Consider the following 24,204-nt stretch of genomic DNA (forward strand, 5'->3'; position numbering starts at 1 on the left):
TAAAAAAAATGTTTTAAACAGCTAAAAATATCATTATTTGGGACATTTAATATGAATTTGTATTTTACTGTATTTCTAATGAAATAAGTTCAAATAAAATAAAATAACTGTTTAGACTAAAAGTCGAGTCTACAATTTGAGGACTTTTAAAAGTCTCAAACTGGAATAAAATTATTTTTTAGTTTGTGTCAGCTAAATTCAGACTAAAACCAGGGGTGGAAAGAAACAAAGAAAGAAAGAAAGTGCATTTACTGAAATTACTGTAACTGAGTATTTTTTTTCAGTACTTGCACTTTTTAAAGTTTGATTTAGAAATTTTACTTCTACTTCTGTATGTTTTAACCAGAGTAACTGTTCTTTTACTTGACTACAATACTCTTGTACTTTTTCAACTTCTGTCGACTACACAGCAGCACATAGTGAGAGAAAGAGTCTGCATTCCACCCACAACTGCTGCTGTAATTCACTTTATAAAAGAGGTTTGACTGGACCTAAACGACCTGGTTGGAGATCGATATTCTCCAGTCGTTATTGCCAATAAGGAAAGATCCTATTGTACAACTCCTCCGTAGCTATTAAGACTCGGCAGCTAATCAGGATTTTGGTTAAATCACGGTATGTCCCAATGCAGTTTTCAAATAAATTAAAGTGCAATATTCTTTGACTTGAAATGTGTTAGAAACAGTTTAATACTATTGCAGCAGTGAATGTTATTCTCTACACCCCATGCATACATTGAAGTATTCATTTTTGCTAAAACAGTGAAATCTTACTTTTCTTGTTTTTGGAAATGTTTTTTAATTCAAATGAAAATGACATTACATTGCTCACTCTCTCCAGTACAACCATTCACACTGCATCTGCAATGAGTCAAAATAATCACAGGTAGATATTTTGAATATAGATATTGTTCGGCCCTAGTTTTCATAATGATTGCTACAAGGCTTTAACTTAAACAAATCAGTAAATTTACAACTGTGATCAAAATTGATAAAGATATATAATTCATACTAATTCATGCATCATGTTATGTCATCCTAACATATCAGAACATCCATCCATTTTCTATACCGTTTATCCCGTTGGGGGTCACGATGGGTCTGAAGCCTATCCCTTCCGTCATTGGGCGAGAGGCAGGGTACACCCTGGACTGGTCACCAGTCAATCACATGGCTGACATACTGAGACAGACGACCGGGAACTCACAGTCACACCTATGGCCAATTTAGAGTCACCAATTAACCTAACTAGCATGTTTTTGGTGGTGGAAGGAAGCTGGAGTACCTGCAGAGAACCCACGCATGCATGTGGAGAATGTGCATACTCCACACAGAAAGGCCCTGACCTGGAAGCCAACCAGGGACCTTCTTGCTTTGAGGCAACAGCACTAACCCCTGCACTGCCGTGCAGCCCACATGACAGATCAGCTTATGTTCAATCTAATACTGTGTTAATTAGAATAAACAAACGTATTTGTTGAAACACACCTAAAATGAGGAAATAAAAAAATAATCACATCAAATTACAAATGCACTTTACCAAATCATTCAGCCCTAGTATCTATGGGAAAACGAGTTGGTTGTCACACAGGTCTGTTGTCACACTTATTACATCTCACCCAGAGGGTACTGTCTCATTAAATCTGATGTGAACAATTCCAAAACTGGGATAAGAGCTCACCTTCATTCTTCTCTGGAGTAGGACAACTGAACTTGAGGTGAGAGGACCTCAAATTTGAGACATATTTTTTTTTCCCCTGTGAGAAAAAAAGTCAGAATTCTGAGATAAAAGTCAGAATCCTGAGATTAAACTCAGAATTCTGAGAAAAAAATTTGACACTTTTTTTTCATTTGAAGAATAAAGTCAAAATTCTGACTTTAATCTCAGAATTCTGACTTTTTTCTCAAAAGTGAAAAAAAAATTTTCGTCTCAAAATATTTTTTTTTCAGTGGCCCCAATACTCTTCCGTAAAGGAGTGACCGTGTGGAGGAGAGAGAGAGAGAGAGAGAGAGAGGCAGAGAGCGTAAAGGGGACGGAGGACTTACTCAGCCTCTCAACACTGCACAGGCGCACGGAACGCCCACAGGACCACAGCAGCAGGACTTTATCCAGAGTCATCCAGCGTCCGCGGTTGAAGAGAAAAGGTAATGTAAAAAAAATTACCACCAAATAACGAAGCTTTACCTCCCGAATTGTTGGTTCGGTTTCATTGGTTTTCAGTGTATGAAAGGTTACATTTAAACAACACATTAGCGCGGCGTCGCGCGGACCGTTAAAGCCTTAGAAAATATAACTGTTATCGTTTTGCACGTGTGTTTTTTACTTAACAGTGCTGTCTTTCAGTCGCCACCAAATAGACCTATGCTAACCCGTAAATGTAAAATGTAACTTTGCTGTCGGGCTGTGTCGAAGTGACTGTTCCTTCAGTTTCGTTTTCATGCTTAAGTTTCGTTTCTCGCTCAGCGTCACCTGTGCGTCCGTCATAGTCGACGTGGAGACGCATATAATTGTTTCAGGCAGAAATCCTGTCGCCTTTAGATAGTTTACAAGTGTTATTCAGACCATTAGATTGTTCTGAGGAAGTCACGTGGGTTCAAACTATCTATTACTAAGAGAATTATGTGTATTTAATTTTTCGTATTATTGCTTTGATATGCAATTTTACCAAAGAGGAGGGTTCACATTAAAGAGCTTCACTGTGTTTCTTCACAATGACAAGTTAGGTTTTATTTCTCTCTCGCAGCCTCACCTGAGCGCCCACCATGGCCGACATGGACCAGAGTCAGTTTTCTCTCTTGAGTTTGGAGGATGAACTGACCTGCAGCATCTGTCTGAGCACCTTTGACTGTCCAGTGACCCTCCCATGTGGACACAACTTCTGCCAGGCCTGTCTGTTTGCTACCTGGAAGGACTCGTACAGCTGCCCTCAGTGTCGGACCCTCTTCGCCACCAGACCTGAGCTGAAGAAAAACACCGTCCTCAGCACCGTTGTGAAGACCTTCAGTCTGAGGTCTGCTAAAAATGAGGACACCCAGGTCAAAGAGGAGGTTAAAGAACAGAAGAGAAAGGATGTCATACGCTGCGATACCTGTATGGAGGCAGAAGCATCCAAGACATGCCTCACCTGCATGGCCTCTTTCTGTGAGGAGCACCTGCGACCTCACAGGGAAAATCCCATTTTTCGCCTCCATCAGCAGAGTGAGCCTGTCAGTGACTTGTTGCAGCGCATCTGTCCTGACCATCACAAGCTGATGGAGCTTTTCTGCAGCAAACACAACCGTCCAATCTGCAGCTTCTGTCTGCAGGAGGTCCACAAAGGCTGCCCCTTCATTTCTCCTGAGGAGCAGAGGAACCAGAAGGAGGTGTGTATGCTCATATCTGAGAAATCTTAAAGAGAAGTGTATGGGGAAAAAAGTTAAGGAATGTCAGCGATGGGCAACTTTGATTACTAAGAGGGACACATCAGTTTTATTTTCCTATTTTCTGAATTAACTGAATTAATTATATTTATCTGCCATTAGTCTGACCTGAGAGGGAAGTTGTTGGTGCTGGATGAAAAGATTGCGAAGAATGATGGTGTTTTGTCCCAGATGACAGATGTGGAGCAAAAGCTAAAGGTAACCTGGTTCATTTCAATGCTGTATTGTTTAATAAGATGCAGTTACAACTTAAGAAAGCTGATCTGTTGTTTGTTTTGAAGCCATGCATTTAGCTGCCTTTCCTGATCTCTAAATTAACCCTCTTACTGTTGTCTTTAAGGATGTAGCAGCCAACAGAAGGAAAGCTTTGGTAGCTGAGTATCAGCAGATGAGAGATATGTTGGCCAAAGAGGAGCTTGAGGCTTTGACTGTGGTGGACCGAGAGCTGGAGAGCGGGCAGTCCAAACTCAGTGCTATGAAGAAGAAGTTCACTGATAACATCAATAGTTTAAGCAAAGCTAAAGGGGAGATCAACAGTCTGCTGAGTCAGTCACAAACTCTGGCCTTTCTCCAGGTGAGACTTCTGTGTCCTCTGCAAGGAAAGCAGTAGTTGTTCTGCTCAGTGCGTCAAAGTGCATTTTTAAGGTCTTCATGACCATACCTTGACAAAAGGAATTTCTATTATTTGAAGGGAGTTCCATGGAGTTTTTCTTCTTTAATTCAGGGTGTTGATACACACTTAACATGGAGCTGTTCAGATAAAATATGTTATACATCCACCAAAAGGGTGTTACCTTGTAAAGCACACAGGTACACTGAAACTTCATTGGTTGGCAGAAGTATTAAACCATGGGGTACTAATTCCAGTTTGCTCTCTGCAGAAAATAGTATTTCTAAATAACCTTTGTTCAGATGAAGAAAGTAAAACCATTTCCCTCTCCCAACAGACTTCTTTTGACCTGCCCCAATCTGCAAACTTCGACCCTTACAACCCTCGAGCCAACCTGGACTCCAAGAAAATGACAATAACTCAGGCCTTTGCTTTTGCGCTGAAGCAGCATCTGACAGAGATCCTCAAACAGCCCATTGAGACCAGACAACTGACACTTAAACCAGGTGACTGTGCAGAAATTAGGAGAATTTATTTCTGGAGATGTTTTGTGAAATTATGTTTACCAAGAAATATGTCTAATTTGGTTGCAGAGCTAAATACTGGTATCAAATCTGGTTAGTTAATGATAATTGGGAAATATTTAAAATCAAATCAGAAGATTTAAAAGAAGGTCTATGTAAATAACCATTTAATCACCTGGATTTGTTATTGAAAAAATCAACTGAGAATAAGACTTTTATTCATACATAGGGATACATACCTGTTTTGATTTTATTACAGTTTTCAGTCATTTACGTAGGAGTCTGTTAGTGTAACCTATCTGGACTTGGCCAAATTTGTCTACTCTTTCCAAAACCATTCAATATCTGTCATTTAACGGGCATTTCCTGTGCACAGCCATCTTCAGGTCATCCCACAGATTTATAGCAGCATTCAGGTCTGGACCCTGGATGGGCCATCACAAAATTTGTATCTTTTTCTGATATTATTCAAATTTCTGTAATTGAGAAGCTTTTTTGTGTAGTTGTACTTGTTTAGTACATATTGAAATCAGTAATTTTACTTTCACTTAGGAATATTTTGGTGGAAGTATTGTTGTTTTAGTTTTAAAAAGCATTGATTACTGTGTTAAAAAACAAACTAAAGGTCAAAACAAGGAGATTGTAGCTTTGTCAACAGCATGAAACTGGCCAGTTGGCCTACTGGCCTACATTTGAAGGGCGAGAGATTCCTCATCAAATCCAAAAACAGATGTTGTATTTTATTAAAAAGGTGTGACCTTACCTGAGTTACCTAGTCAGCAATCCATATTATCATACCGTTACTGCTAGTAAGGAAAGATCATATTTTACTGTACAGCTCCTCAGTAGCTACTTGATACTCAGTACTTTTAGTAAGTTTTGAATAAATACGTTTTATTTGAGTCAGTTTATAGAGGGTATGCACTGATGTCACTTTCAGCAAGTGACACGACTGCTCAGCTGGGCTGAGTGGCAAAATGGTGTGAGATAGCTATTCTGTGGGAAAACAGATGAAAACAGACTAATGTCCACCAAGATTAGGGATACTTGGAGTTAGGAAATAACATTGGATCTATACGATTTCCTAAAGGCACAGTGGGCCATTTACATTGATATGTGGTCATAAATTGAGTTTTGGGACTTTTATATGGACCTGATTTTAGGAACACAAAGCAGAGCCTAAAGGCACACATTAGCGATGTTTTTAAGTGATGGATGAGAAACTGAATTAACATCAAAAAGTTTTTGTTAACATGAAGCTTTATATCAGTTGTTTCTCTGTATTGCACATTTAATTCTTTTTAGTTAAGCTTATCTGTAAAAAGCTGGCTCTGTGGTTGTTAAATTTGTTTGCAGAAATTTGGGGTCTATTTTAAAACTAGGTCAACGAACCCTGGCTGTCTTACTTAATCAAGTTAAATTTTAACCCCAGTCAAACCTTTATTTAATTTTTAATGTGACAGATTCACATGGTCTAGCTATCAGCTTTCATATTATGTCGTATTAGCTGTTAAAGCATTGAATATGTTTATGTCATTAAGTGTTCACAGAAATAACTTCAGTATTTAACCACAAAGAAATCATGTTAACCTAAAAGGCAACTTTATTTAATCCTTGTTAAATACTGATGAGTTGTTTTACTTTACCATATAAAACCAGCTCCGCCAGTTGCACTATCTGTAGCACTTTAAAACATATCCGTTGTCATTAGATGCCTTGTCACCTTAGATATTTTTTCACTGTATGGTTGATCTGAAATTTAAGGGTCTTGATTTTCCTTCAACGTAAAAGGAAGGAAAATGGAGTGTTTATCTCACATTCATCTCTAACTGAATGCTTGTGGTAGTTACTGTAATATCCCAGCTTTTTCTTGAGTCTTTATAAACATATCTTTGTGGCTCCAAACATTTCTAAAAACATGTTTCATCAGCTGAGAATCTGGACTTACTGTGTTTATCATAGTCATGATGCAGTTATTAAAAACAATGACAATTTTTAGCTGAAATAACTCTGCTAACTGTTTTATTCAACTGCTTTCTGCCACTCGGTGTGTGGAACCACAGAGTCTCATGCTGCCTGTGACTTCACATTCATACTTTCTATTGGCTAGTAATTTTACTTCTACTCAAGTACATTTTAACCAAAGTAACTGTACTTTATGTGAATACAATAGTCTTGTACTTTTTCCACCTTTGTTTGTGCCTTTGTCATTGTGAAAGGTGAAATTCCTCTTCAACTTGAATTGCCTACTCCAGCCTTTCCCAATCTTCAGTATACTGCTGCCCATTTTAAAACCTGAAAATCCTCTGGTGCCCATCAAAAACCCTTGTACAACCATAACGTGACACTTAAATATTTACTTTCATTTATCATATTTGTGTTCCATTAGCATGGCATTTCAATGCAAATGCTCTGCTTCAAGATACATTAATATTATCGTAATGTGTTCGTGGGGTCACAGAATACAACGAATGAGCCACTGCTATTTATTTGTTTTTATGAAAAGTCACTTGAATGTTCTTTTCTCACATTCATCCCTCTGGATGTACTTTGTGGCCCAACAAACTCTTCCTAAGTAGCATTAATATCTCCGATGTCACTGAGAAATTCTTAAAACCGGGAAGCATGAATGTTTGATGGAGTGTCATCAGTTAATCCAACACCAGCTAAACTGTGACACCGGTGTCATGCGTAAGAAGAAAATAAATGATAAAAAGGGGACATGAGTTAAACTGTTCTGCAATCAAGTATTTTATGATTATTTGAAACATAATTTATTTTTTTTATTTCCATGATTTTTTGTTATTGTAAATGACATCTTGGTCAGTGGGGACCCTTGGGAAGCACTGGTATAGCCGATACCTGAGTTTTGTGCCAGAAATGACTGTTATTTGGAACTCTTCATAACTTTCTCCACCTTAATTAAAACCCCAGTTTAGCTGAAGAAAAACAGCCCCAAAACATGATGCTGTCCCCACAATGCTTCACAATGGGTATTGTGTTCTTTTACCCCATGTTCAGGGCTAGGTTTTTATTAAACCTACCTTTTTGGAATCATGTTTGTGAAAGTGTATAATAGAGGGAAACAGCTTTATAATTTCCTTTCATTTGTCATTGATAGGTAAAAAAGAAGTTCCTGCTTCAGGACCTGCAAGTTCTGGATCTAAGCCGGATAATGGTATCTTCACATCTACATACATTTTACTCAAGCTTACTCAAAATGAACGAAGAGCTTGTAGCTTAAAATGCTCCAACCACCTGATCTGCTCAACTATCATGAATTTAAGAGTTCAATCAAATACGCACCTTACAAATTTTGTTTACTAAATAGTTTATCACTGTTTCCTTTAAATGATTGGTTATGACATATTGAGGGAGAACATTTTTTAAAAAGTTTGTGCACACTCCCAGCATTCAGCCCCTGGAGGGTGGGACACATCTCATTTAAAGGGAAATCAATCTGTCTATTTAGGCAGACAGCATGTCAGTAAAACAAACTATTGTATCAGCTCACTGCCTTAGTAAACTTTCAGATTTGTAGTCTGATCACAGCTGACTCTTTGTCTCTCTAGTCGTGCCTTTCCATAGATAAATCTGTAAATAACCTGGCTGCCATTGTGTTACTGATTGCTGTGTTTTATGCTGTGTTTTTTCCATTCATAAAGAAGTGGATAAGTCTTGCCTTTTAAGCTTATGCCTGCTTCATACTATTCCTTAAAGGTACAGCCAGTAGTGGCTTTAAACATAGCTCAAGTCCAGCTGTTGCACAGAACTATAAGTTGGTCTGAACTTCCAGCTTCATGTTGGGTGTAACCTTACACCCAGGCCTATGACCAGCCAGTGCACTCAGATCCTTGTGTTTTGTTAAAATTCCTGAACACATCAATATATCTGTACATGTGCTCTGACTGATTGAAACTCACTGCAACACAGCCTGACAAGCTAACAGTTCTATAATTCCACCTCTTTTCTGTTTTGTTAAACTGCCAGATCCTCAAAAGAGAAAGCCCAGGTCCCACAGTCCCGGTCGTCCCCCTGTTCCGCCTCTCCTCCAGACAGCTCCTGGTTGGCAACATGCAAATTTTTTTAACGTGTGTCATTTAGGTAAGATGTAGAAACACCATAAAAAAAACTTGACATCATATTTGTTCATAAGCCAGATGCAAGAGTTATGACTCATTTTTCAGTCACAGATGAGTCCAAACTTTTGGCTGTGAGAAACCAGAAAGTGGTTTACAGATCGCTAGGCCCGCCCCCTGAGGTCACTCAAACAAGCAATTGGTATTCTGCCCAGGTTAACATTAAGCTACAATTAACACCAATTTCCAGTTGTTAGCAAACAAAAATATTAAGACTGAGTTGAAAAGATGCTATGATGTGCTGACGTTTTGAAGCTGAACTTGGCCATGTCATTGGCATTGATCTGGAAATCTGTCTAATGCTAGACACAGACTTCACTAGTTTAAACCTGATTAGAGGCCAGATTTGATATATATGGAAGTTTCACTTCTTGAATTAGATCAAAGGAAAAAATATATCTTTCAGGATATTTTAATTTTTTAAAGATGCACCTGTATAATCAGCTTGCGTTTTCATTCTCATGTCAAGGCCAATCCTGAAGTCATGAATTTAGAGGGAAAGTCAAATTCAGGTGTTATATCAGTACCTGGTTGTTTATACTACATGTCCTGTTCTCAGGTGAAAGACATGGCTTAGCCTCAGGATTTGCACCTATGAGACTTGGACTCAACCCCAAATCTGGTATTTTCATCTGTCCGGCACTGGTGCTTTATGAAATGTGCACAAAAAATAAACACAGACATTTCACAATTTAAAGTTCATTTTAAAAATACATTTGTTTTTGCCTTTTCTGTTTCAGAACCTCAGTGGTTCCTTGGAGGTCCAGTGCTCCCAGGGCCCCACACTCCTGGATCTGAAACAAAGGAAGGCCTAAAGAAGAAACGACAAAGTAGGAAAATGTACATTTATTAACAGACTTACTAGATCATATAACATCCTAAAGACCATTTATTTTATACATCTATCCACATAAATACAATAGTCTGCAAAAAACAAAATCCTTCCTTTCTGAGGATCTTTGTTTTGAAAGAGCTGTTATTCAACTCTACTGTTAGAACTGTGCTATCAGTGGTCAAACTTTTGTATTTTGCTCATTTTGATGTCAAGTTAAAATGTTAGGAATAAAATGTAACTTGCTATTACATTAAGAATTAGAGAGCACGTACATCTGATAAACAAGTTTTGTAGCCTATTTGGTTGGTTTACTTTTTCCCAGTAATCAGCACTAAGTCAACTCTCTTAGGTCATACGCTCTTCATGCAGCTCTGAGACAACACCCATGTTATGCAATCGCGTCAATGTTCATTCGGACAAAGGTTATACTTCATTGAGAATCAAAATGAACAAACATAACGGAAATAAAACGTTATTTTTGTTTTTCTCTGTGACAGTAATGCAATGTGCAATGGAGACAAAGAAAGATGCTTGTAAAAGCAGTTAAGTACTACCTTCAGGATATGCCCTGTTTGAACAGGAAGGATCATTATTTGTTGATATTTATTCAAAACAATCCCTGTTAAATATTATGAATAACAGTGCATTTAATTAAAGGAACGGAAATATTCATGTGGTCACTTAAGCACCACCTTGACAAAGTTTCCTCCCTGAATGAAGGAAACAACGGCAACACTGACAGCCTCGGCCGGTGTAACAGTGCCACACATGGACAAAGAGCAGCTGGGAGCCTCAGACTGATTTAACTCCTGGTTATAGCTTAGTAATAGCACTCTCAAAGTAATACTTACTGACCTTATTTACACATGATTTACCATAATTTGTTTCAAAGCTATACAGAAGGGAAGTAGTTCCCGCATCTCTGGAAAGTTTAGGCATCAAAAAACTGTGGTAAACTTCCATCAGCTCTCACAGACAGAAGGCTAATCTTGACTTTATTAGTGGTGTGCTGTTACATACCTCACCGTTAGATGCTAGTTGACAGACACATGTTCAATAATGCTTATGCAGCAGAGACTACTACAACAAACAAATAATGGCAAGACTGGGATAAACCAGGATTTCTAACATCAATGCCTGACACATCACCTGTGTCATCTTGTTTAAAATGAGCATGGAGAAGAGCTTTAAAGAGAGCTTACTGTAATCAGGGATCGTGGAGCAGGTGTATCATCACATCCTGACGTGTCAACTATGTTTCCTTGTGGTCTTGTTTCAAAGAAAGACCAGACATGAGCCCACGAGTTTAGTATGCCTGTTTGAGAGCGAAGGCTGTCTCCTGTTTGGTATTGTGGCGGAGTGAGTGTACGCATTAAACAGGGGAAGTGACATGATGGCATGTAATGGGGATGGAAAAAAATCTGAAATCTGTACATATTTATGATTTTTTTTATTGCACCAGTTTCGAACCAGTACACTAAAGTAATCTTCTGAGAGGGGTCAAGGACAATTTGAGAAATTGTGTGATGTGCAAATCAACACAGACACACAGGTGCACCATTAAAAATATAGTAGTAGTAAATGTAATTGGTAAATTAGAATTAATTTGCTGTGGTCACCCATCAAATTGCCTGTTAAACCAAAGGTGATCTGATGATAGTATACTTTGGTGTCTACAGCTAAAACAAGCACTGTATGTGCAGTATTAGGGCTAGGCAATTAATCGCAAATTAGATTAAATCGCAATATGGCCTGCTGCAATTTTCAAATCGCAGAAGTTGCAATATTTCTTTTACTTGAAATGTGTCAAAATACCGGTTTAGTAAATCAATTTTTTTGCAGTGACAAAGGTTTTATGTACATTATACAGACATTCAAGCGTCAGACCTTTTGTAATGGTGCACAGAAATCCTCCTTTTTGTATTTTATGTATGTTTTTCTTAATCAAAATGAGTGATATAAAAATGATAATCTCCTTAAACAAAGCAAATGACATCACATTTGTAATATGCGCAAAAATAGTTAGCTCATTCTGTCTAAAACTGATGAAGCCTAGCATTACTTCAAGAAAGTCATACCCCAGCTGCTATCAGCTGGTAGCTAGCATCACCTCCTCCACCCCAGCCACCTCCTTTATAGCTTAAAGCTTGTTGCACCGCCATATTCAGATTCATGCTAATATGTATTAATTGCTTCGGAAATAATTTCATTGTTTTCAATGCACATGGTCTTATTTATGGAATTATTTATTGCTTGAATTTGTTGAAAAATACATAAGATGAACCCAAGAATAATCGCATATTAAATTGCACTTGCAATATTTGGGGAAAAAATTGCAATTAGATTATTTTTGCAAATCGTTCAGCCCTGTGCAGTATGATTGTGTAGGCTAGTAAATTTGCCAGCCAATATATACTTGGCATCATTAATCAAATTTAAGTGAAATTTATGATTCTATTTCTTTTGTTGTTGTTTTTTCCTTTTGTGGGGGGGGGGGTGAATCACCACATTTTTGTAGTAAAATGTGATCAGTATCAGCAACTGAAGGGCATCACTACTTTCTTATGCATTGATTGCTTTGACAGCTGAAGTTTTTTCTGCTCTTTAATTGAATTATGCCAGTGTTGTTCTGATACTGAAGCCAGCAATAGCTTAGATACAGCTAAAAATGTAGGTACAGATGTCTGCAAATCAATGCATCCACTGGCTCTAAAAACATGTATGTGTTTCACCAGAAATACATTTCTCTTTGTGTTTTGTTGCCACCAGAGACAGCACAAAATAAACTGTTGTTGCTACCATGATTGTATCATGGCTTCAACCTGAAACTGCTGTGTTAAGCTGTTATATATATATATTTTTTTTAACAATATCACACTGGTTTAGGATTGGTACTTGGTATTGCTGATAGTCAGGTTTTAGCATCAGTAAGGAAAGAACATTAGGGGAGACCGGGTATGGTTGTAACATGGGGAGAGTTGTACCACCACCAGTTCCACCAGTCAGGGATAAGATAGGAGTCATATGATCATTTCAGTATTTACCCACTTCCTCCCCCATCACCCATGGTGATTGTCAAGGCTGGAAACAGGTGCATGCAGAGTCTATAGAGAAAAAAATGATTTTCAGGTAAGAAAGTAAATTTTTTGACCAAGACTATATTTTTGTTTAGTACTTACACTACTGCAGATTAAACCATGTGACTTACATTAGCACAAATTGTAGTTTCTCAGGCCAAATGTGATGCATTTTTCCCCTGCTAATTTCAAACCACTATGATATTACATCTAGCTAAATCAATGGCTGACGGGTAGGGTGGGTTGCAACACATCTTAAAAAAGTGTTACAACCATCCCCTTACATTCAACTAAGAACACATTCTTGATTTAAATAATGTTTCAGAATGCCCAGGCAGTGGAAAAGAAAGACTGACAGAGGTGTGCCTGCAGATGTTTTTAAAAAAGCATCTGACGAGGTCACAAAGAAGGGCAGGTCAGTCAGATCGGTCACGAAGGCACATGGGATCTGCCATGTAACACTAAGCAGATACTGCAAGTCACTGCACTAAATCACTAAATCAGGAGGAATTGGCATGTAGGGTGTTGGTTGTCCAACGCAGGGCTCTATCTCAACGTCCTGCCCATTGAGCACAGCGTGAACAAGGAAAAAGCGAACTTGTTTTCTCTCAATGTCTTGCTGAGCTCCCAGTGTGTGTGTAGGCCGGGGGCGTGGGTGGAGAAAGAGACAGAGAGCGGCAGGATGAGACTGGACCATAGACTGTAGAAAGAATTGGACAAACCCTGTGTGACGTCAGTCGTCTGCTTACAATAGGCGGACTCAAACGGCTCTTGAAGCCAATCTGTGGAGGCTTCCATATTGAAATCGCAGTCTCAACCAAACTTTGGATCAACCTAACAACCCGCCCACTAAGCGCGACTTGACAGCTGACAGCTAGCTAGCTAGCATTCTGGTTGACAGAAATGTAGCCTCTCTCTGTTAAGCTATCTGTCAATCAAATGAGAAGCACCAATCGGCGTAAAGTGAGGTTTATCCTAAATAGAATCCAAACGATTGCGGTACAAACAAATTCACCCCCCGTACAGTGAGAGCACAATAAGACACTAGCTAATGAGACGTTTGTTTTTTTGAACCAGGCTGTAAACCAGTTTATTTGGGCTGGACAGTTTCATGAACGAGGGGTGCAGAGGTTACAGGAGTGCAGGAGTTGATGATCTGTTTCATTTGTGGAACCATTCAAAATGTCCTGGGCTCATAATGGCATCCCCCTCAGCGTGGCGCTCTAGGCGAATGCCTATATTGCCTATGCCCATAACCGGCCCTGGTGTGGCCTCTGTTTTTGCTTTTTTTGTCTAATTGTTACAACTTACCCCAGCATGTGTTACAACCTACCCCAGTAGTGAGGTAGGTTGTAACAAAGGATCACCGTGTATTCGACATCACCTCATGAGGTCGAAGATAATCTTGCAGAGATTTGAATTGTTGCCATTTGTAGTAAACAAATGTGGGTACTTTGTATTAAAGTTGGAGAATTCTAACTCAAAAATTCAGTGAGTTAAAGTTGCTGAAGCCAAAAGTGTTACAACCATACCCGGTCTCCCCTACCTGATAGCACTTTGTCATCATATCGTTTTGTACCTTTACCCGCTCATTATTGAGCTCAAAGACTCATTTTTTCCATGAAATTGATGCTCTTGCAATTACCTGTCACTGTCACCAACGCTTAACCCTTTCATTTCTTCTTTAGGAAAACCAAAGAAAGGTACTGAAATGGGAGCAGCCTGTTCAGTGGAAGACCTGTTGGACCTCGATGGGAAAGACAAACCTGGAGGCCAGGCGTCTGCAGCTGAGCTTACAGAAACAGCAGGTAGAGACCGTTCAAAAAAGCACTGATTTGTAGTCTTTACACAAAACTGCATCTTAGTTATGTGGCATCACTCAGCGCAATTTATTAGACTTCATACAAGAACCACAAAAAGCTTTATAAAGCTTTGGCACAGGCAGTGATACTGAGCTACAAACAGACTTGCTTGTTGATTGGTTGAGCTATAACACTGTAAAAGCTTTCATGTTAGCTCTGAGCCTAATGAGGATTTTTTTTGTCCCCTGTTGTAGAAACTTCAGACATTTCCCCAAGCATAACATCTGCTGAAAAGAGAAGTGAACTTCTGAAATGTAAGTGTTACACCTGGATCCTGATAAAAGATTTTTAAATATAGCACATGTTGAAAATGTGATATAAACCACATGTCTAAAAAAAACAGATTGGTTCTTGCTATGTGGCACAGACAATAATCCGATCTTACCTCACCTCTCAATTTTGAGCCTTTTGAAAATAGTTAAAAAGGTAGTGGTGAAATCTTCCCCTATCAAATGAGGTGTCCCTTTAAGTTCCTGATTATGCTTTCAGAAGTTGTTGATAGAAGAATATTGCACTTTGTGTGATTTGAAAATTGCAGTAGGACATATCATGATTTAATCTAAAAGTTTATTAATTTTTCAGCCTTACTTGGTTTTGGAGTTTGCCTCTGGAAAATCTCAATTTGAAGGGCCCTATAGCCCTGGTGCTTCAGCCTACCCCTCCATTCCACCAAGAATCAGGACACCCTACCCCTAGATGTGAGCACACAAAACAATGGGATAGGCCTAAGTGGTAGAGGGAACGGGTGAATTAGGACAGAATCTAACAGATTCCATTCACCAACAACTAAAGTCCTGACTCAAAAACTAGAAATCTTGCACAATCTCCGGCAGGCAAACACAACTTTAGAATAAACGAACATAGCTGATGATGGGCAGGGAGAATGGGGATTAATTTTTCAACTACTTTTTATTTAAAATTCTCCAATTTAAAAAAGGAGGTCAAAGAGAGGGCAGGGACATGAGCTGTGAGAGCATGAGCTGAAGGGAAGTAAAAAATGTTTTACTATGGTTGCTGTTTCTCTTTTTGAATCCGCTCACTTCCTAATTTTCTATCATTTTGTTCCATGTGAATACCCTGTTCCACCTCATGCAACAGGGTATTCTGTCAATATCAATTGTGATGATGTGAAATTGGTACAGCTTGGTATTCTGAGTAGTTTGGATCAGTCTCAACACACTTCACACCATAGGAAAATCTGTCAGGATAATGTCTAGAAAGACCAAAAATCTTAGCCACTTACTTTTTCCCTCTGGAAGCCCTTTGTTGTGCCGTTCTAAGGATGCTATCCACACCTTCGTAGCCCTCACAGAACGTTTTCTAGCAAGTCTGGAACATAGCTGACTTTACGGGGTCTTTAAAGATTAAATCTACACCAGTAACTCTTATATTGAACATCTTTTTTTCCATTTCGTAATCCATTTTTCAATCATTTCCGCAGCTAGTGGTTAATGCTGTCTGGCATATTATCTGGTTGTATCCTACAATGCATTGTGACTGGGCTGTGACAACCAATGGCCGGCTGTTGTGTTGTAACATCATGCTTTGCCTAACAACACATGTGCAAACACATAAAAACTGTAGAAGAGAACCTGAATGACTAAAAATGGAGAGAAAGACACGTTTTTTTAATATGAATATTTTGAAGATGTTTGTCACAGAATGTTTATTTTTTCACTTTTTGGTTCTCCAGAGAATGGGGAACAAGTTTTTGCAAAGAAAAAAGGCCTTTATCATTAATGTTTACTGTGTGTAAACACATGAAAATCTTTGAGTTTTAATTTCCATTTAGTTTTTTTTTTCTTTTGTCTCTATAGTTCCATAACTTTTTCAAAAATCTAATGGCATTACTGCAGCACACATGTTCTTAAAACTCAGGTTTTCCAGAAAAATGATTTTTAGAGCTTGACTTTGCACCATAGGGTTGATGTTTTACAAGATTTTTATGACAAAAAGTAGAGACGAGACACAATAGTTAGAAAAATAGCTGAGGGCTCAGAGGGTTAAAATGAAAACACTACAATAAAGGTAAGTGTAGAAAAATGGTACATACACTGATTGAGATTTTGAAAAAGTAGATGAATCAAAATTGAAAGTAATGGTTAGTCAGACAACTGTTTTTAAATGGTTGCAAAACAGAAGGAGCCCAGCATCAAAAGGTTTGATGTAGCTGTGAAACACTAACCAAGGAGTGCAGGGCTTGGCAAATACTTGTAGTGTGTACCCTGCTTTGAAGCCTCCTGTGGACAAGTGTTGCGAATTAGTACCTGTGCTAAAACACTCAAACAATGCATCTGGTTTGTCCAATGTAATTGTGATGTCCACATCAAATAAACAATAAATAAATAAATAAATAAAGGTGTAGCAGGCATGCTTCCTGCATAATTTAAGAGTAACAATAGTTGTAATATATGTATGTTTTTCTCTCCCTACTAGATGGTACCGTACTCACTTTGGATCCAAAGACAGCTCACAAACGCATCACACTCAAAGAGGATTTCACTACAGCTTCTGTGTCAGATGAGCACACTGACTACCCCGACTGTCCAGAACGCTTCTCGGTCTGCTCCCAGGTGCTGGCCTCAAAAGGCTTCTCTAGAGGACGACACTACTGGGAAGTCCGCCTGAGCAGCAACAACTTTGTCGGCATAGGCTTGGCTTATAACAGCATTGACCGCAAAGGTCCAACCAGCCGACTGGGCCGCAACGCCCAGTCCTGGTGTGTCGAGTGGTTTAATGTCAAGCTGTCAGCTTGGTTTAACAGCAGGGAGACCATTCTCGAGAACCCCAACTCAAAGCGCGTAGGTGTGCTGTTGGATTGTGACAAAGGCATTGCTACGTTCTATAATGTGGCGGACAGGGCATACCCCTTTCACTCATTTGTGTTTCCCTTTACTGAAGCTGTTTATCCAGCTTTTTGGATTTTCTCATGTGGCTCTTCCATCTCTTTGTGCAAGCTGCAGTAACGATGATGCGTATGCACATAAATGGCATATGCAGGTCCACACATGCACATATGACTTTTTCTTTGGTCAATATTTGGAAAAAATAATGTTTTTGCACATCTCACAAGTCGCCTTGGCAGCAATTTTACATGAAGCTCCACCATTCCCGATCAAAGGCAGCGGTGGCCTACACAAGACTCGCACTTGTGCACTACATCATTTGTCGCTTTGATGGCCTGTTGTAAATGTGACAGACTGTTCCTTCAACCATCTTCTGAAGATTTTCAGAAGAGTCCTGCCCTTCCCAAACACTTTTTGTGTGAGCATTCTCAGATGAGTGTGAAATTTATTCAGTTGATCTGGCGTGTCAGATTTGCTGTTTTAAAGGGTCCTTCAATCCTCAATCCACAATAGCGGCCAGCCTTACACTAGGTTTTAACCTAGTCTTATTATTATTTCTACTGTAGTACATACTGCAACTGACCTTGCAAATTCTGCACTTTGAATACAACATGCATACAATCAGGATGCACAACTTCCTTATAACAGTGCATCTCAACCTTTGACCCACCTGCTGTTATATAGGTTGCAGTAGGTAAAGGATCTGTCTGAGCCTTCTTTGCAGCTTTTCAAGATGCAATGCATCTTGACTGCACTAATAAAAGAGGCTGTCCTTTGACAGCAAAACACAAAATACACCAGGATGCATCGAGAAAATGACATAAAAACACTAAGACCACATTAAGTATTTTCTGGGACACCAAATGGTTTGAAATGCAACCACAGGAATCAAAGGGTTAGGCTACACTAGCGATCCCTGTTTAAATCAGGTTGTCCTTTTGTTTCCAAGAAGTTGAACAGAAACAGATATGCTCATTGGTATTCTTAGTTATTGTATATGCATATGCATATGCAGTGTACCCTGTGGACAACACAGTATATTGAAGCTTCTTATTTTCATCATGAAGCAGCTCTGGCACCATCAGCCTTCAGTCCTCCTTGCAGGTTGTTGTCCATATGCCTGAGTTAAATGTGTTTTCACAATGCTCTGGTTGTGTGTTTTTATGCTGGCTCACCTGTGCTGCTCCAATGCGATGCCATATGTACTCTGTGCTTCTTTACATCTGATTGTAGAGCAGGGAGAACAGGCATTTTAACTGGAGGTACAGACCTGACTAGTGGCAGGTAGCTGCATCACAACTAAGATGCAACATTTAACCAGAATAAGGAGTCTACATTGATAAAAATAATAATAAGCGTAACCAGCCTAGTGCTTGTGGTGAGCAAAGGAGAGGATGTTTGATCATTGAATCTTGCACATGCCTTGGTATGATAGGCTGTCTCTTTTATTGCATTGCATAATGTTAAATCTTGAAATACTAAGGTTATTAGTGAAAATACAATGTGCAGTAATGGTCTTACGCCAGTTGTGAACTTGTGATCGTATGCTTGCGTTGTGTTCCATAAAGAAAAATATGGCAATTTCTTTTTATATCTATGGATGGAATATTGAACTATTGCACCATCTGAATGTCTGTGAGCACCTAAAGGTCGTAGAAAAAAGTGAGATGTATAGTGATTTCTCTTTGAAACAAAGTTCCCCTCAGCATTAAGGATATGTTTGCTGGAAGGTTTTGATGACAATACAGTGACTCATTTCCTGATGTTGGATCCAAGGAGTATGTTAGTTGTCGGTCAAAGTGCATACTAATCACATTGATTCATTTGTACAGTATGCATGTAGGCCTTGTGGATGCTAAAATGTATCAAACAACAGTTTGGATGCTAGTAAGCACTGATCTGTCGACACAATACAGTAAGGTTAATCATTAAAATTATAGACGGCATAAAACATGAATGTTGTCTCAGTCAGCATGGTTACATGCAGTTATAAAAGATGAATTGTTTCTTGTCTGTTTAAAACTGGACTTTAAAATTCATGTAAACATGCAAGTCCGTCTGAAATTGTGTTAATTTCTCAAAGTCTGACAAACATTGGGCTTCACCCCCTGGTTTCTGAAGCAGACTTTTGAAGCCCACCAGTGTTGGCTGCCATGTTGGAAATACTTTCTTACACCTAACTTTTGGTCGCCAGTAAACGAGAAAGAGCTTAAGCCTCCTAACAAATAGCTACTTACCCTACCCACCTGTCAGTCCTGCTTCGGCCCTTATTATTAGTAATTCTCATTCTTCAAACCACCAAACAATATAGATATTCAAAAAATCAACTCCCTACAGTGTTTGAAGAAATGAACCATTCGGAACAAACTTTGTCTTGAACCCGGCTGTAAATGTGTATGTTTCTGCAGGGAAAGTGAGTTTCTGTAAATGCTCTGTGCATTTTCTCCATTGAAGGTTGCTGCTTGGTTTGTCTTTGTTCTGTATGACTAAAGTTACTAAAGGTATAACCTTGGTAAAGTTAAAAATCTCCGACGCTCTTCAGATACAACCTTTATGTTTCTTGTGTATATTTAAAGGTTCTTATATTTACTTTATTGTAAGTCATATTCTTTATTGGTATAATGAATAGTGGTGTTCAAGGATGGTTTGTGTGTGATTGAGAACTTTCCTTGTTAGAACAGTCTTTATGTATATTGATTGCAATGTTAGCTCCCAAAACCAAGCTTGTTTTTTCCATAATGGGTATTACTTTGCAGGAAAAGGGGGGTAAATTCATGTAATTCTTGCAACATTTAAATTATTGTTTCATGGTGGTTTGTTTTTGCATCTTTGATTTTTAAGGGTCCAAATGTGTTTAGTTATGTGATTGTGGATTTTTGCTTCATGACATGAATGTTCATTCTAAATCACCCAATTACATGTTAACCTGTTATCATCAATAAATTTTTTCTCCACCATACTCTATGTAAAATGACAAATCCTTACAATGAAAACTAGTTAAATGATCACTTAAAACTTAAAAAAAAACCTGCTTTATTGTGTCCTAGTGGCCTACAAAAGCTTACTATATTCACATATTTGTTCAGAGAAATAAGCATGCAGACCTTTGCTTTGCTGTTTTCTGAGATTACAGTTTGATTAATGATGAAAGACCACCTGCTTTAACGTTAATTGGCAGCGTTCAGGACACCTGGCTGAGGCGGAGTAATACAAGCAGTGAATAGTCTTATTGAGGTTAGATCTTTTGGAACAACTTATGTCCAATCAGAGTATTTGATCAGACCTATCTTTGTACAGCTCACACATTGAAAGACATCAGTCCACTCCGTTACATTCCTCAGCAGTTGAGTGCTCCACAGTGGAGGGGTAAAAAATGTAGGTGTGATGATTGCAAAGATACTTTCCTTTACCATAAATTGAAAAGAAAATCGCTGGTTTAGCAAACGCTGGTTAGACCACACTAAATGGTTAATGCTATGCTGTTAGGCAAATGTAGCCAGTTAGCTGAAGCACAATGCTAGGCTAATATTACACCTCTAAAACATTTGGTTTAAAGGGGACATATTTTGCAAAAATCCCTTTTTCAGACTTTTCTAACACAAGTATTTGTCCTTGTCCACAATCCCCTCAAGTACCACACCCCCCCTTCAGAAAATGTGTGCTGAAACAAGCCATTCTCAGATTTTACATCTAGTGACCTAAGCACTAAGCCTAAGCACCCGCCCCAAGGTTTGGCTCAGCCCTCCTGTACTGATCCTCTTGGGTACCAGCTGAGGTGCTGGATAGCACTCCCAGTGTCATCGATGCTTGTCTCCGAAGCAAGAGTTTGCCAGTTCGCGCCCCGGCAGAGATAGGTGGAATCTCCGAAAGGAGCAAGACAAAACCAGGGAAGTGGGGCCTTGGGCGCGCTCACGAACGAAGCTCGTGGGCTTGCCCGGTGCTCTGTGCGCGACATCACTCTGCCTTTTACATTTTTGGAAAAAAACACTGCATTCGCCAGTCAACCCAAAGTGGCCTGACGGAGGCTAGCTACTCACAAGTCCCTCCACTACCACAACTCAGCTGAGTCTACTCACTCCTAACCCCACCATGGCCACATCAGCTTGACACTTTTCACCAAACAAGCCTACACTGTCACTGAGCACACTTTCAAGGTGTTTCAACAATCCTATTCAGTCTCACTCATTCTCTTTGGGCTTTTTTCATCAATGGCCACTCTCAGAACTACCTGAGGACACAGCATGGCTATTTTACAATTGTCTCAGACATATATTCACATTGAATTTGAACACATCTATGTAGAGCAGTGTTCCTCAAGCCTACTCAAGCAAAGAGCCCAATTGTTGACAAATCCCCTTACAATAGCCACAATGTAAGTGATGAAAAGTGGCAAGAAAGGGTTTAAGTGGCAATAAAAATAAGTTGAAGGTGGCAAAATGGGCAAAAATGGGGGTTAAGGGGCAAAATAGGCATAAAAAGGCAACAAGGAGAAGAAAAGATGGCAAAAATGTCTAAGAAGTGACAACAAATGAGTTAGAGGTTCCAAAAATAGTGAAAAAGCATCAATAATTAGTGAAAAGTGGCCACACACTATAGGGTAGCAAAAATGAGAAAAGTGAAAATAAATCAATGTTGAAATAAATAGAGAAACAATTATGGATAGAAATAAAAGAATGAAAAAATAAATGCAGGAATAAATAAATGAATTTTAAGAGGCAAAAAATTGGAAATATTGATGTATTTCTTTGTCTTTATTGACCTTTCATGACTCATTTATTTATTTCTGTGCTTATATATTTATTTTCATATTTCCCTATTTATTTCTTCATTTTGACTTTTAAGTCCATTTATTTATTTCCATATGTGTACATGTCTTGAAATTGCACTTGATTTAAATGAACAAGTTGGTTAAAAAGTGTTTGAAAATGTTCAAGTTGTTTTTTTGTGTAAATTCCTGTGTATTTTCTAAAAGGAAAAGTGAGTGGGTGGCACGGTGGCACAGGGGTTAGCACTGTTGCCTCACAGCGAGAAGGTTGCTGGTTCGCTTCTCGGTCAGGGCCAGGGCCTTTCTGTGCGGGGATTGCATGTTCTCCTCGTGCACACATGGGTTCTCTCCTGGCTCTCCAGCTTCCTCCCACCACCAAAAACATGCTCATTAGGATAACTGTATGTAAAATGGTTGCACTTCAGTATCAGGCTGCTTTAACACATTTGTCCACTAGAGGGAGACACAATATATGTAGTGGGCTCTGTGACTAGAAAATCATTTAACTTAAGTACTATTTCAGTTGCACAGAATTTATGTGGTCAACAAGTAGCATCATACATGAATATTTTGGTTCAGCATGGCCAGTTAAAAAAAAAAAAAAAAGCTACAAGTTTTTTTATTTCTCGGTATCTTTTTTAAAAGTGTTTATCATTTCAGGATGGTGGGTTAAACACACATCATGTAGGTGCAAAAATGGTTACAACTAACTTTAAGATGCTGCGGCATTATTTGTCATATTTATTTAGCCCATAGAAAAACATATGCTGTCTTAAATATAAACTACATCACCAAAAGGAACGCACCAGCCTCACAAGCCTTTAGCAATCTCTCTCACACATAATACCACACACACACACATTTACAGATAAGTGTGAATGCTTTACCTCTTCAATTCACCTGCCAGGGTGCATCAGTGTCTAATATAAAACTGATACAACACACAACAGCATAACCAGAAGAATATTACACTAAAACACACACTGCTTGCATTCCTGCCTTTTTAAAGAAGCGTCTGGCTTTGAGGGGGATAAAATCCTTAATTAGAGAACTGAAGTCCTGCTTTCTTTCTGCGTCACTTCCCAATGACATCATTGATAAATAGCTGAGTCTGTCCTGACTCTGGGACTCACAGAATAATCCATTAAAACATCACTCAGTATGTTGTTATGAGTTAATGTCTTTATACACAGTAAATTTACCTGAGTAAATTTTACTCAAATTGAATCAAATTTTACTCTGAAAAATATAACATTTGGTCCCAGTCTGTTTAGAGTAAAACTTACTCTGCTTGCAGAGTAATGTTTTCAGAGTTGTTTTTACTCGAAAAAGAGTTTTTATTTAACTCTGAATGATGATTAGGTACTCCACAATGAACAAAATAAAAAACAACCATACAGCAATTGTACTAACTACAGAGTGATACAGACCATAGTTTATTCATTATAAAGCTGTTTTTTCTCAGTACAGTTATATTTAGTCCTTTCAGAACTGTTTTTCATTCCTTATAGAAATGTTTCTACTCATTACAGAAGAATTTCTACTCAATACAGAATTGGGTATTGGTTTTATAGAGCTGTATCTTACTCTAAACGGACTGATCTTCCTCTTTATATAGAGCTACCTTTTCCTCTAAATAGATAATTCTGCCTTTTCACCTATAAATGGCGTAACAACAAAGTAGGTGTTTTTGCCTATATATATTAGACATAATGTTCTTATATTACAGAAACAATTGTGATGAACATATGACAAGAACTCATGAGCAGAGAATGAGACAAGGTGGCAAAGTTAAAGAAGTTTATTTTACAACAATTGTGCAAATGATGGTGAGTGTACTGGCTGGTGGTTGAAAATAGCTCTGGTAGACAGACAGAGATACTGCAGAAAAAGAAGACAAATTGAATTAGACAAGGCAAAAAAGAAAAAAAAAACCTCACTGAAAAAATCACTAGACTATCAAAGGTTGAAGTGGAGTTACCTGACTAGAAGCTGTAGTACAAAGGTGTCTAAAGGTTCATCACCAGGTGAGGAGATCTTGATTGCCAAGGATTATCTGCAGCTGGGACACCTAATGAGCTGCAGCTGTGACCGTCCATGAGTGATGACAGCTGAGCTGGAACTTAA

General features: G+C 38.6%; 1 protein-coding gene and 1 long non-coding RNA gene across 4 annotated transcripts; one reads left to right on the top strand and one right to left on the bottom strand.

The window, feature by feature from the left end:
• Positions 1-2,017: 2,017 nt before the first annotated feature.
• trim25 (tripartite motif containing 25) lies at positions 2,018-20,263 on the top strand. 3 transcript variants are annotated; one of them, XM_041785393.1, is made up of 12 exons: positions 2,018-2,144; positions 2,744-3,362; positions 3,522-3,617; positions 3,760-3,993; positions 4,367-4,535; positions 7,675-7,731; positions 8,544-8,657; positions 9,252-9,314; positions 9,433-9,522; positions 14,293-14,412; positions 14,661-14,720; positions 16,903-20,263. In XM_041785393.1, the coding sequence occupies exons 2-12, from the start codon at positions 2,763-2,765 to the stop codon at positions 17,430-17,432; spliced, it is 2,133 nt and encodes a 710-aa protein (XP_041641327.1). In that variant the 5' UTR covers positions 2,018-2,144; positions 2,744-2,762; the 3' UTR covers positions 17,433-20,263. The 3 variants fall into 3 exon arrangements, with proteins under 3 accessions (XP_041641327.1, XP_041641328.1, XP_041641329.1); XM_041785394.1 differs by lacking the exon at positions 9,252-9,314; XM_041785395.1 differs by lacking the exons at positions 8,544-8,657; positions 9,252-9,314.
• Positions 20,264-23,863: 3,600 nt separating this feature from the next.
• Positions 23,864-24,194, bottom strand: LOC121508889. The gene is made up of 2 exons (XR_005991831.1): positions 24,059-24,194; positions 23,864-23,958 (listed from the first exon to the last, which is right to left on the bottom strand). It is a non-coding gene; the product is annotated as an uncharacterized LOC121508889 (long non-coding RNA).
• Between the last annotated feature and the right edge of the window lie 10 nt (positions 24,195-24,204).

The sequence above is a fragment of the Cheilinus undulatus genome, linkage group 4 (assembly GCF_018320785.1).
Source record: "Cheilinus undulatus linkage group 4, ASM1832078v1, whole genome shotgun sequence".
Lineage (NCBI taxonomy): Eukaryota > Metazoa > Chordata > Actinopteri > Labriformes > Labridae > Cheilinus > Cheilinus undulatus.